We start from the raw sequence: 12758 nt of genomic DNA on the forward strand, positions 1-12758 counted from the left end.
TCTTGAAAAAATCTGTATTTTTACTTTGCTTTGTGTTTATTATCAGGTCATTGTAAATTTCTCGGTATGGAGCTAGACAGTTTTGATGCTTCCTTTTGAATTTTCGGCTCCTTTCTTTGGAAGGATCTGCATTCAAGAAAAATTACTCAAGATTTTCAGCTAAGTTTAGGCCTTCTTGTTATATTTTTAATGTTTACTTATTAACAGCACAATATTCATCAGTGCTAGTGTCCTCAGGATCAATTTGATTTACAGTTTCGGATATCATTTTCATCAAATCCACTTCGTTAACTTCTTCCACTAATAAACCTTGAATGTCCACAATAACCATATCCACAAAACCTTCGCCTCCAAATGATTTAGCAAGTTCTAATATGCTACCAATTTCATTTTGTGACGATTCACGCACGTTTTCAATTTTAACTGAAGAGAGCCATATCTTTTTCCAACACTCATTTAACGTTGATGTTTTCAGTTCACAAAAGCGTGAGGCACTTGTTTTTCAGGCCATGGAGATGAAAAGAAATACTTCCTGCAAGACTGTATCTTTAAGACGGTACCTAAGAATCGCCGCAGCTGTAGAAGTACAGTGTTGTAAAAAGATTTTTTGAAAGAAAACCGTTTTATAGAATGCTGTGTTGTAGGAGGGTTCCCGTAATTTGTGAATCGCGTTATAGCGAAATCGTGTTAGGAGAGACCGTGGTCTTGAAGGGATAGCTGTATTACATTTATAATAATTGGAATATCTTATCAGCAGCCCTTAGCAACGCAATACGAAAAACGAGATATCTCGTCAGCGATCTTCAATGTGGTAACAAAACTATTTCTTACAACGCTGTATATTTAGCTTTTTGTTATTCGTCGTATTATTTATGGTTAGCAGAAGCTTTTGTCGTACAAAACACATACTCTTTATAGTTTCTAAGAAAATACCATCTTTGCGCTCATGCTTGCATTCCATATACATATACATATAATATTATTTTATATTATGGAGTTGTTACAATAAGTAACTAAATTTGTTTCTCTGTAAAATAAGAGGTTTTATTTTAACTGATGTTATTATTTACAATGTATACACATACAAAGTTCACCAATTACCTGTAAAATAAAAGAAACGACAATTAAAGTCAATTATTCGTCTCTCTTTACAACTCTAACTTATAACTGAATTAAAATAATTTATTCTTAATAACTTTTATTAACACGTGTTCTTTCTTTTGTTCTATTTATCTGTTTCTGACTTATCATTCTCCCATATCTTTGATTATTCGACGAGGCCCCTATCAGGTGACATAAAAGCGTGCGCAGAGCATATCAAGCACGCTAAATTTTGAAGAGAGTATATTCTCTTTACATACATATACATATAAAAATACGTATCATACAAACATACATATATAAACATACATATCATATGAAATACATATACATATACATGTATATATATAATACGCGTTATTCCTCTCATCATCTTTTATCATTTTTTTGAAGTGTTATTCTTCTTAATTTTTCTTTTTTTTCGAATGCCCACTTCGCATCTTCTCGAATGACAATTGATCTTTGGGAATTTCTTTCCCTAGTCACTAGGCGCGTTAAGGTGCGTTCTCCTTAACGCTAAGAACGGGCCGCGGAGAAAGGAATGGGCCAATGAGACTCCGTGTGGAGGAAAGAAACTTCCGATTTTGTTTTCGATCCCGTGGGACGAGATCTTATTTATCGGCGTGGTGTGCCACGTGCTACGTACAGATGATGCACAGAAAATACTTTTTACACAAAAGCGCGATGAGAAGAGTGCGACCAGCCGGTACGACGGATGAAGTATGATGTGGTTTTCTGCGTATGCACCGCCACGGCGATCCAGGCATCCGGAAGTAGAGAGAGCAACGGTCGCAGTGGTCACTCTTCCGCTCTGACCAATCAAAGGCGTGGTCAGGCCAATCAGATGCTCCTGCGGAACCGCATCACGAGGTGCTTGCGTATGTTAGTGCTGGCGGCCGAGAGGTGTCAGCACTTTTCCTGCGCGCGCTGCTACAGCTGCGCGCTGTCGGCCGAGAGGTGTCGGCACTGCGCTGGTGCGAGACGCCACAGCAACTCCCTCCTCTAGACCGGCTGCCAGAGGCAGGCGAAAGGTAACTCTGCGGAGGATGTTAGGCCGATGCTTCTGTCTGGGCGCCCCGCTGCTGGGCTTGATGATGCCTGGTTCGGTGGAGGGCGGTGGCGAGACGATGAGAGGTCTGGACGCCGGAGGTGGGTCCTGAGTCACTGGCCGAGTTTCAGGCGCTAGTAGTGGTGAGGACGATGAAGTTGGCGACGGCGAAGGCAGTGCCGAAGACCGCGTCGTGGTGAGAGCCGGTGAAAGGTCCAGATCCTCTGGAGTCTGGGCAGATGTCGACAGCTCCGGAGCAGGCGAATGAGCGGGTGCGTCTGACGGATGGTCGTCCAAAGTGTCCCGCTATGCTGGTTTAAAGGCGTCTGTAGACACGGCCTTTTCAGCGCCGTTCACCAGGATGACATACACTTTGTCATTGATGCGACGGATGACTCGGTGTGGTCCTGTGTAAGGAGGTTCGAGCGGTTTTCTGACCGTGTCGACTCGCAGGAAAATGTGCGAGCATGTTCGGAGGTCCCTGAAGAAGAACGGGCGGTGGCGCGAGTAGTCCGTAGCCGGTGTAGCACTTAGAGTCCTCATGAGTTCCCGTAGTCAGCCGACGAAGGTCGTCGGGTCGGCGGGTAACCTGCTGCTGGGCGTGAAGAAACCGCCGGGAATGCGAAGCGTTGTGCCGTAGACCATGTCTGCCGGCGTTGCTTGCAGGTCCTCTTTGTACGCGTTCCGTAGGCCGAGAAGCACAAGAGGAAGTGCGTCGGGCCAAGGAGCTTGAGCGCACATTAGCGCTGCCTTAAGTGTTCGATGGAACCTCTCTACCATGCCGTTGGCCTGAGGGTGATAAGGTGTGGTACGGATCCTGGTGGCTCTCGAGGCCTGAGCGAGTGCGGCGAAGAGTGCTGACTCGAATTGGGTACCCTGGTCCGAGGTGATGGTAAGCGGACATACCTTGTACGCAATCCAAGCCGATGTGAATGCCCTGGCGATGGTTTCCGCACGGATATCTTTGAGAGGAACAGCTACTGGCTATCTGGTGAACCGGTCGATGATTGTAAGGCAGTACCGGTATTCTCCTACCTGGGGCAGCGTGATGATGTCGACGTGCACGTGTTCGAAGCGACTTTCGGTGGTCTGGAAACGGAAAAGCTTGGCGCGGTTGTGTCGCGCGACCCTGGAGCGTTGGCACGGTAGGCAGGCGCGTGCCCATGCGGTGATGTCCTTACGTAGACCGGCTAGATGAACTGCTTCGATATATCCCGTACCGTAGCGCGGACATCCGGGTGAGCCAGACCATGAATGGCCTCGAAGGCGGCTGGGCGGAGCGAGCGGGGTAGGTATGGCCGTACTTGCCCGTCGTGTATGTCGCAGGTCACCTGGAATCCTTCGACGTTGAGGCGCTGAAGGTTGAGGGAGGTGCGTGCTGCGAGCGATAGGAGCTCGTCATCCCTGGCCTGTGCTGCGGCGATGGCCTCTGGGCTAAGTGCCGAAGGCAGGCTGATGGTGGCGCAGGTTGAGGTTGGCGGCGTCGGCGATGACGTAGTGGCGTCCGTTGGCCCATCCGGAGCTGGAGCGTCCTCCGTCGTCCGGGAGAGAGCATCGGCGACGACGTTGTCTGCGCCGTCCACGTGCTGGAACGTGATGTCGAACTGCAGCAGGAAGTCCAGCTGACGTTGTTGACGTGGTGAGGCCTTGTCCGAGGGTTGGTTTGCCGCGAAGGTGAGCGGACGATGGTCCGTTAATACTGTGAATGGACGACCCTCGAGGATACGCCGGAAGTGGTGAACTGCTAGGAAGACGGCTAAGAGCTCCCTGTCGTAGGTGCTGTAGCGAGCCTGCGTTGGTGACAACGTCTGCGAGAAGAAACCGACAGGCTGCTATTCTCCGTGGACCAATTGTAGGAGCGCGGCGCATACGGCCGTGCTGGATGCGTCGGTAGACAGGCGGAGAGGAGCAGTAGGCGACAGGAAGGCGGTTTCCACTGCTCCGGCAAGGCTGCGTCGGGCGTCCTCGAAGGCTCGATCTGCTGCGTCGTTCCAAACCAGCGGACGCCGGCTGCGCTTGGGAAGACCCCGAAGAAGCTGGTTGAGCGGCGCCTGGATGTGAGCAGCGTGCGGTAAGCTCCTTCTGAAGAAATTGATGACGCTTAGGAAGCGTCGCAGGCCTTTTGGTGTGGTGGGCTTCTGGTAGTTCCGGATGGCGTCAATCTTGCGCTCCGGAGGGCGGATGATGTTGGCGGAGACCTGGTAGCCCTGTATGGTGACGCTGGGCAGGCCAAGCTGGACCTTGTCCACCTTGTAGGATAGGCCGGCCTCCCGTAGACGGTCGAAAAGTATCCGTAGATGACGAAGGTGTTTTTCGTGCGAGGAGGACCGGATGAAGAGGTCGTCGATGTAGCTCCGGACGAAAGGTAGGTCCCGAAGTAAGGAGTCCATGAACCGCTGGAACGTCTGTGATGCGTTTGGAAGACCTAGCGGCATCCTCTGGAACTCGTACAGTCCGAACGGTGTCGTGACCGCTGTTTTCTCGATGTCTTCCTTGGCCATCGAAATCTGGAAATACGCCTCCTGGAGGTCCAGTACCGAAAAGACCGAGCAGCCGCCGCTATCCTCAAATAGGTCCTCGATGAAAGGAAGGGGATAGCGATCCGGAAGCGTGATGGCATTGAGACGACGGAAGTCGCCCGTAGCTCGGAACCCGCCTGCAGGTTTTTCCACTATGTGCAGAGGGCTGGCCCAGGGGCTCGAAGAAGGCCGCATGACTCCCTGACGTAGGAGGCGGTCAAACGTGGCTTTCGCCGCCGCTAAGCGCTCGCCGGAGAGGCGGCGCGGTCCCTCGAAGACAGGCGGTCCGGTCGTTGTGATGCGATGCATCACTGAGGAGCCCTGAGGCGCTGCTCTTCTCTCAGAGGGCTGGGCGAGGTCTGCGTACTCTGCGAGCTGCTTGTCGTAGGCGGTGCGATGGTGGAGATCCGAGGGTCCCGCGATTGCGTCGACTCAGTGAACGGAAGCCTTCCGGTAGTGCATCGTCGATTCCTTGGAAGAGGCCGGGTCGATCAGTCGTTGCCTTCGAATATCTACCAGGAGGCCTGTTTGGTTAAGGAAGTCGGCTCCTAGGATGGGCACGGGAACGTCGGCGACGGTGAATACCCAGGGGAACTCGCGCTGAAGACCCAGGGTGAGCGTAAGTAGGCGTCGTCCGTAAGTGGGGATCGGTGACCCGTTATCCGCGACTAGCTGGAGACTGTCCTGGGACAACGGTCCGGAAACCAGGCGGCGCGGCAGGAGTGATACCACGGAGCCGCAGTCAATGAGCATCGTGTGTCTGAGCGAGCTCTCGTGGACGTGAAGGCGGAAGTCCGAGAAGGATCGAGCGGCGCCACCGTGTACCGCCAAGTTGTGCGGCGTCGCTACTCGTTTAACGCCCTGTCCTGTTGGTAGCTGCACGGTGGAGTGCAATTCAGGGCCCTCTCCTGGAATTTCTGATGGTAGCGACACCAGGGTGATCTTGCTGGCGCGGCGCCCCAGCAAGGGGTGACGGTAAGCTGGTGGAGTTGATCGGCCATCCGGTTGTTGGAGATGATCAGGTTGGCGAGCATCGCGTGCATCGCCGTGTGTTCCTTGTCCACGTTATCCCGCTGAGGTGGAGGCCTGGGAAGGGCGGTGCCTGGCGGAGAGAGATGGCACCCCTGTCGGGTGGCACAGACGCCCGGCACGACCTCGTAGACGCCGTCGACCCTGGCGGCGAGCTCGTCCAGGTCCATGGTCTGCAGGAGCCGCAGCAACTGGGAGATTTGCGGAGGCAGGAGGTCGAACCACCGGACCTTGATGGCGTCGTCACTGACGTTGTCGCCGGCGAGGTGGCGCATGTGGCGAAGAAGCTTAGACGGCGAGCGGTCGCCCAAAGTGAGGCCGGAGAACAGCTTCTGCAGCCGTCTCTCCATGGTGTCGCCCAAACGAGCGATGACGTGCTTCTTCAGCTGCTCGTATTTACCGGTATCGGGTGGCGTCCTCAGCACATCCTGGAGCTCCCCGACTGTGTCCTGGTTCAACTCCGCTAAGACTATGTAGTAGCGCTCGTCGTCCGAGTACTTTCTGAAGCAAGCGAAGATATCCTCTAGCTGCAGGAACCAAAGGTCCGGGCATCGTGAAGGGTGGATAGCGGTAAGGTCGGCGTCCGGCGTCTCTGGGCTGGCTGGCCTCAGCGTAGGTGCAGGCGGTGGTCAAGGCGTCGGAGGTCGGCGTAGTGGCAGGTGCCGTATTCTGGCGTTCGGTGTCGCGCTGGGAAGCCTCGGCGCGTGTGATGGGCATCTTCCTCTCTATTTTTCTTTTTAAAGGTGAAGAGGTGCCGGTGATGAAAGGAAAAGTTAGTACTCACGCAGATGATAGGTAGCGCCTGAGAACACGTGACGTTGATGAGCACGTGGTGATGAAGAGCACGTGGTGTTGAGAAGCCCGTGGTGTGAAGAGCACGTGGTGCTGCCGAAGATGGTCCTCGGGATCACGTCGGGGTCACCAATTTGGGAATTTCTTTCCCTAGTCACTAGGCGCGTTAAGGTGCGTTCTCCTTAACGCGAGGAACGGGCCGCGGAGAAAGGAATGGGCCAATGAGACTGCGTGTGGAGGAAAGAAACTTCCGATTTTGTTTTCGATCCCGTGGGACGAGATCTTATTTATCGGCGTGGTGTGCTACGTGCTACGTACAGATGATGCACAGAAAATACTTTTTACACAAAAGCGCGATGAGAAGAGTGCGACCAGCCGGTACGACGGATAAAGTAGAAGTGATGTGGTTTTCTGCGTATGCACCGCTCGGCGATCCAGGCATCCGGAAGTAGAGAGAGCAACGGTCGCAGTGGTCACTCTTCCGCTCTGACCAATCAAAGGCGTGGTCAGGCTAATCGGATGCTCCTGCGAAACCGCATCACGAGGTGCTTGCGTATGTTAGTGCTGGCGGCCGAGAGGTGTCAGCACTTTCCTGCGCGCGCTGCTACAGCTGCGCGCTGTCGGCCGAGAGGTGTCGGCACTGCGCTGGTGCGAGACGCCACAGATCGTATGATCGTTCTGCTTTTGGTCACGTACGCCATAAGCACGCAGCGCCGCACACGCCGCACACGCCGCACACGCCGCACACGCCGCACACGCACACACACAAATCATTCTCATGTACTCATACTCACCCTACCAGATCTCGACAGAAGAAAGAATAGTTTTCTTGGTTTTACTTTTACGGATATTGTTCGGAGCTATTATCGAAACATCTTGTATGTACGCTTTTAATAGTAATCGATCTTCATTATCTACGTCTCAAGTTTCTTTCTATTTATACGAAACAGAAAAAACTGCTTTTTTGTTAACTCTCGAATTTTTTTTATTCTTCCAAAAGTAAGTGTAAAACTTTTATAAATTTTTATAAAAAATAGAAGAAAAAAATATCAGAAAAAACGCCAGAATTACTTTAAAGTTGAACTAAAATTTAAAGTGTTCTTTCGACTCGTCAAAGAAAGACTCGTAGCATTGCGCTACCTACATTTCTAAATTTCTAGATATTTTTGACAGCATTTTGTTTAATAAGAATTAAAATTGAAAAGATACTTAAAAAAATATAAAAAAGTTTTTATTTATTATTATTTTTCTCTAATTTAAAGTTAATTTATAATAATAGTCAAAAATATTAGTTCAAATTAAACGAGTCTCTATTATTAATATTTTTTTACAGTATACGTATTTGTAATATTTTTTATTAATTTTTATAATAATATTCTTAAATTGACATTAAATAGAAATTTAAATATATGTAAATAAACATTTATATTTTTATTTTCTTTTCCATTTTCTGTCAAATATGTAAGGTGGTAAATTTAGTTCATGCGTGGTTGCCATTTTTCTTCTTTATGAATTTTTTTTATTGCATGCAAGCGTTTTAAAATAGTCCTTTTTTTTTAAGTAACACTAAACGCTTTCAAAAACTCTAAAATCGTTTGAACTGAATTCTCATTAAGTAATTTTTGCAATTCCAAATTTGTAAATTTTTTCAACTATTCGAAATGTACTTTGTTTTTCTTATCATGTAGACGATACAATTATTATTTAGTTCTTTCTTTATTTTATTTCGTATTTGAATACGCTATCGATCTTAGTGAAAGAATACTCCACTCAAAGAGATTAAGAGGAAACGATATTCCGTTGTTTAAAAAAAAAAAGACAAAGTTCCTTTATGCATGATTTCCACTACGATCTTTACCAAAAAAATAAGCTGTACCTATCAGCTGACTATGTGGGGTGGATCCTTCTGCTATTGGTCGATAATATTCATAATCTCCTTCCCTCCCCAAAGGGTTGATACTGTTTTATGATATAAATATGTGAAAGAAAGTAAGAAATCAAGGCTTAGTCTATCAGTTTTTAATCTGTATCAGTCTGTATATCTGTTTGTCTGTATATCCGTCTGTATCGGTTCCTTAGTCCTTAGTTTTCAGTTCAATAATTATACTTTCAGTCTGTTACATTCGTCTGCGTACTTTATCAGTCAGTTTATCAGTTTATCAGTCAGTCAGTCGGTCTTATATTCATAATTATTTGTATTCTGTATTTTTGTAACTACGTCACTTTCTGTAAACCTTTTGTAAATACCGCTCAACATCACATCATTACAATTTAATAAACTATCATATATTTGATCATCATCAGTTATATTTTTCTCTGTCTGAACCCTACAATCCAAATAACCCTTTTAAAAGCGTTTAAACAGAATATTAAGATTGAATGCCTCTCAACAATGTAATAGCTAATCTATAGATTCATTGATTTGCTCTTTTAAAGTGCGGAATCAAGAGTTTTCTTCATTTTACTATATTAAATCTTGCTATTTAATGAAACAAAAAAATAATCTTTAAATTACACCAGTGGTTCCCAAAGTGGGCGATGACGACCACAGGTGCACTTTGGGGGGTGGGGGAAATGAACTACTACAAAGGAAAAAAATGTCATCAGAGGCCGACCCGCGCTGCTATACTATGCTACACAACAAGGCCGGTTTATCGATACTGTGTCAACAGTAATAAGATATCAGAAAGAAATTTTCTTATTTAGGCTTTTCTCTTTCTTATCTTCGCTCCTGGTGGGCCTGGTGAGCGATGAAGCGGTCCAGGGAGGCGATGACAAAATGAAAACTGGAATTTAAAGTGTGCGGGTGTGCTATTAAAATTAGAAATGAAACGTTGAAAAAACTAAATTTCGAGAGAATGAGTCGTATGCGAAGTTTTAAGAGTAAGATAATTGTAAGATTTATTTAATATAATATTATTACCATATATAATAAAGATCACCGGTATGGTCTCTGGGCGGAATAGCTGATAAAAAGTACACTTTTCCCAATTCAAGCAATAACAATGGAATGCTTAATCAGATAGTTATAGATAGACACCAAAATCGTAGCATGTTTATCAAAGGAAATATAATTCGTAGGAAACTAAGTAAATACGAATAATCCTTTTTTTAAAACTCAGGTATATATTTATTTTTGTTAGTATAGTTTTAAATTTCCCATTTTCATCTACATTCTTGTGCTGTATAACAAACATTTTAGGATAGACGAAATAAAGATATTACAAAAAACATATGGAAAATACTGGTGGACTGAACAAAGGTTCTAGTAAAATGCAATGAGAGATCTAATAGAAATTTTTGCGAGAAATACTTTTTCAACTACATAGCCTGCCGCACTTCTCTTTCTCTCTCTCTCTCTCTCTCTCTCTCTCTCGACCATTATTACATATAACATAATACATTAACATATCTGGTTTTTATTCTTTCGATCACAGACTTATCTTTTTAAATACTCTCGTCTAAATAAAGATCTGAACAATGATAAATCTAAAAAACGCATTGAATCGTATCGCTCTCTCAGCTTATCGAACTGTGTACACTACACAGTGACTACGAGTCTAAAATATAGACCCCGTGGTAAGCTCCACCGATTCACGCTGGGCGTTCAAAATCTTAAAAATGTTTTTGGTTTATTGAAAAATTACTATAAGTTTCTTAAATACTCAAATATTACAATTAATAATATAATTTTCTTATATGCATGAGTCAGTACATGTCTTTGAATATTTTTTATAAGAATATATAAAAATTAAATTTAATAGACATATTTTGTCTTTATGAATTAAATATATTTTATAAAGAAGCAAAATAAAAATTGTGACAGTAATTTACTTGCTTTTGAATGGAATTCGTCAGCTGCTTTTAATTTATTCTACAGTACTATCTAATTCTTTTTGTCCGATGTCTCTGGTAATCCTTTTTTTTTTAAATATTTCAGACAATACAATTAATATATATTCTATGTACTTCATTATTATTTATTATAATATTTGCGAAATAAAGAATTTAATACTAATTTTTCGATAAAATAGAAACATTTTTGAATAGAAAAGATATGACATGTTGTAAAAAAAACTATAGAAATAAGTAATACCGCATTGATAATAAAGTTTATAAATATAGATCAATTTTCAACGGACCTTCCCTGTTTTTGTAGAATTTTGTTCTCATGAAAGGGAACCGACCTTGGAGTGTAGGTAGCTGAAAAAAACTAACATTTTCAAAACTCTATCCATCAAGATAGAATGCGGAATGCGGTATTCATAAATAGAAACGAAAATTGTAGAATGTCTGTCGATCGAAAGATACGCTATCGTAGTCTAAGTAAATATAATATTTTTTTTTTTTTTTGAAACTCAGACAGATGAATTTTTTCCTGTATACTTTTCACACTTTTCACACTTTCTGTGAATTCGAGATATCTTTATTATTGGTCTACACATAAGTATTTTTTTTGTAGCAACTAATACTTTAAGATGCTGTAAAAAGAAGGGAACAATTGTTGTTGTACTTTTTTCGTTTAATCGAGTATTGAAAAACAACGAATTTAAAATCTATTATTCATTAGTATTGAATTATAGGGGATATTAAAAATACTTTTTCTTATAACACAATTTTCTTTTTATTTTATCTAATAATGTGGAAGTTCGTCTTTACTCAATCAGGAGTAGAAAAAGAAGAAACGAATAACGAATAAACCAAAAGGAAAATATTTCGTCGCCAAGCACTTCGGGTGCAGCTGCTCCTTGGTAGGGATAAAGAAAACAAAGATTAAGAAGGACCGCCCATCGATATGTTACGCGGAAATGTTCACGTTAAGTTAAATTCGCGTTGATTTCCAGATAACGTAAGGATTCGGCCTATTGAATTCTTGTGATTGTATTAAAAACAAGGATTTCCAAGTTTTGGAAAGAATAACTTTTATTTACAACAGATTTACGTTCGGATACAAAACGACTTACAAGCGTAACGGCCAGGATAGAAGAGAGTTTCGGATGTCGAAGGAGCCCCTTTTAAGGGAAATCGGAACAAGGAATGTTCTAGAAGAAGGGCGTTTTTTCATAAGTTAAGGGATTCTTATTGGTGTTCTCACGGTGCAGTGGGGGATTGTTTAAGATTCCAAATTTTATGTTCGGCGTGAAAAAGTAGAAACGGATGTTCCTTAAATTAGTATGCAGCGCAAGTGTAGGTTTTATCTATTAGCCTTAGCAGGTTTAGACAGGTTTTCCAAGAGATCAAGATAATACATCTAAGCAAGTATAGTTCACGTTGGGCCTAACAGATAGAACAAAACACTCTGTGTCCCACACCGGATATCGGATATTATTTATATTTATAAAAGTATCGATTGTATTTTGTAGATATGGTATAATAAACACAGAATAAAGAATACTGCGTAGAATTCAACAATTAGTTTTTATTGATTTATTTTTTATAATTTATTTATTTAAAAAAAAAATTTTTTTTGGTTTAGTTTGTTTTTTAACTTTTTTAATTATAATTTTTTTCTATATTTCAGAAATAATATACATTATTGTATTTTTACTGGTATTAAAATAAAAAAATATGGGTAATTTTTTATCTTACGTGTCAAGTTTCTTCTATTTAAAAATGCTTCCATTTTATTGAAAAATTAGTGTAAATTTCCTAAATACGCAAACATTATAATTAAAGAACACGTCTTTGGATATTTATAAGAAAAATATTCTACAGTGTTGTCTAATTCTTTTTCTCTATGTATCTTGTACTCATGTTTTTTTTTTGTAAAATATTGCTGATAATACAATTATTATATTCTATATATTTTAGAAGTATTAATTATAATCTTTGCGATATAAAGAATTTAACATTAATTTTTCAGTAAAATAGAAACATTTTTAAATAGAAAAAGATGACACGTTTGGTAACAAAAAACAGACTCCGCACTTTCTTTCTTTATTTCGATCGTCGGTTCGTTTGGACCTTATTCTTTTGTCGAATACCTACGTGCTTATCTCAATTAAATGAAATTAAAAATTGAACATAAATATTGAAAAAAAGCCCTAATACACACGTAATACACTCCTCGTTAACCTGTACCGAATCAAGAAGACAATCACTGGCTCCCTTCGTTATCTTTATATACTTATTACCCTCACCATTATTTTTCGCTACTTCATTCTTTCTTAAAGCTTCCAGATCATTCCCAATAAGCTAAAGACGGGATCTTTCCAATACTTTCGGATCGGGTAAGTTCGGGAGACTTCGGCGCATTCATAATACACGAA

General features: G+C 43.0%; 2 protein-coding genes across 2 annotated transcripts; both read right to left on the reverse strand.

Annotated features, from left to right (window-relative positions):
* Positions 1-2704: 2704 nt before the first annotated feature.
* On the reverse strand, positions 2705-4018 carry LOC149032409 (uncharacterized). Its single transcript, XM_089173179.1, has 3 exons — positions 3976-4018; positions 3454-3848; positions 2705-3133 (listed from the first exon to the last, which is right to left on the reverse strand). Exons 1-3 carry the CDS (start codon positions 4016-4018, stop codon positions 2705-2707), a joined length of 867 nt encoding a protein of 288 aa, XP_089029305.1.
* A 1495-nt stretch (positions 4019-5513) lies between these two features.
* LOC107073386 (uncharacterized) lies at positions 5514-6047 on the reverse strand. The gene has a single exon (XM_015334012.2). It carries the CDS (start codon positions 6045-6047, stop codon positions 5514-5516), a length of 534 nt encoding a protein of 177 aa, XP_015189498.2.
* Between the last annotated feature and the right edge of the window lie 6711 nt (positions 6048-12758).

Source organism: Polistes dominula, unplaced genomic scaffold (genome assembly GCF_049000335.1).
Source record: "Polistes dominula isolate Pdom_NZ unplaced genomic scaffold, Pdom_raw_medaka scaffold_35, whole genome shotgun sequence".
In the NCBI taxonomy this organism is placed as follows: Eukaryota; Metazoa; Arthropoda; class Insecta; order Hymenoptera; family Vespidae; genus Polistes; species Polistes dominula.

Coding starts and splice junctions, on each gene's coding strand:
- LOC149032409 (XM_089173179.1), bottom strand. CDS start 4,018: ATGCGCCGCGCTCCTACAATTGGTCCACGGAGAATAGCAGCCT. Junction 3,849..3,975: donor TCCACGGAGAATAGCAGCCT/GTCGGTTTCTTC, acceptor GTCCATTCACAG/TATTAACGGACCATCGTCCG. Junction 3,134..3,453: donor GCGACATACACGACGGGCAA/GTACGGCCATAC, acceptor TTCACCAGATAG/CCAGTAGCTGTTCCTCTCAA.
- LOC107073386 (XM_015334012.2), bottom strand. CDS start 6,047: ATGGAGAGACGGCTGCAGAAGCTGTTCTCCGGCCTCACTTTGGGCGAC.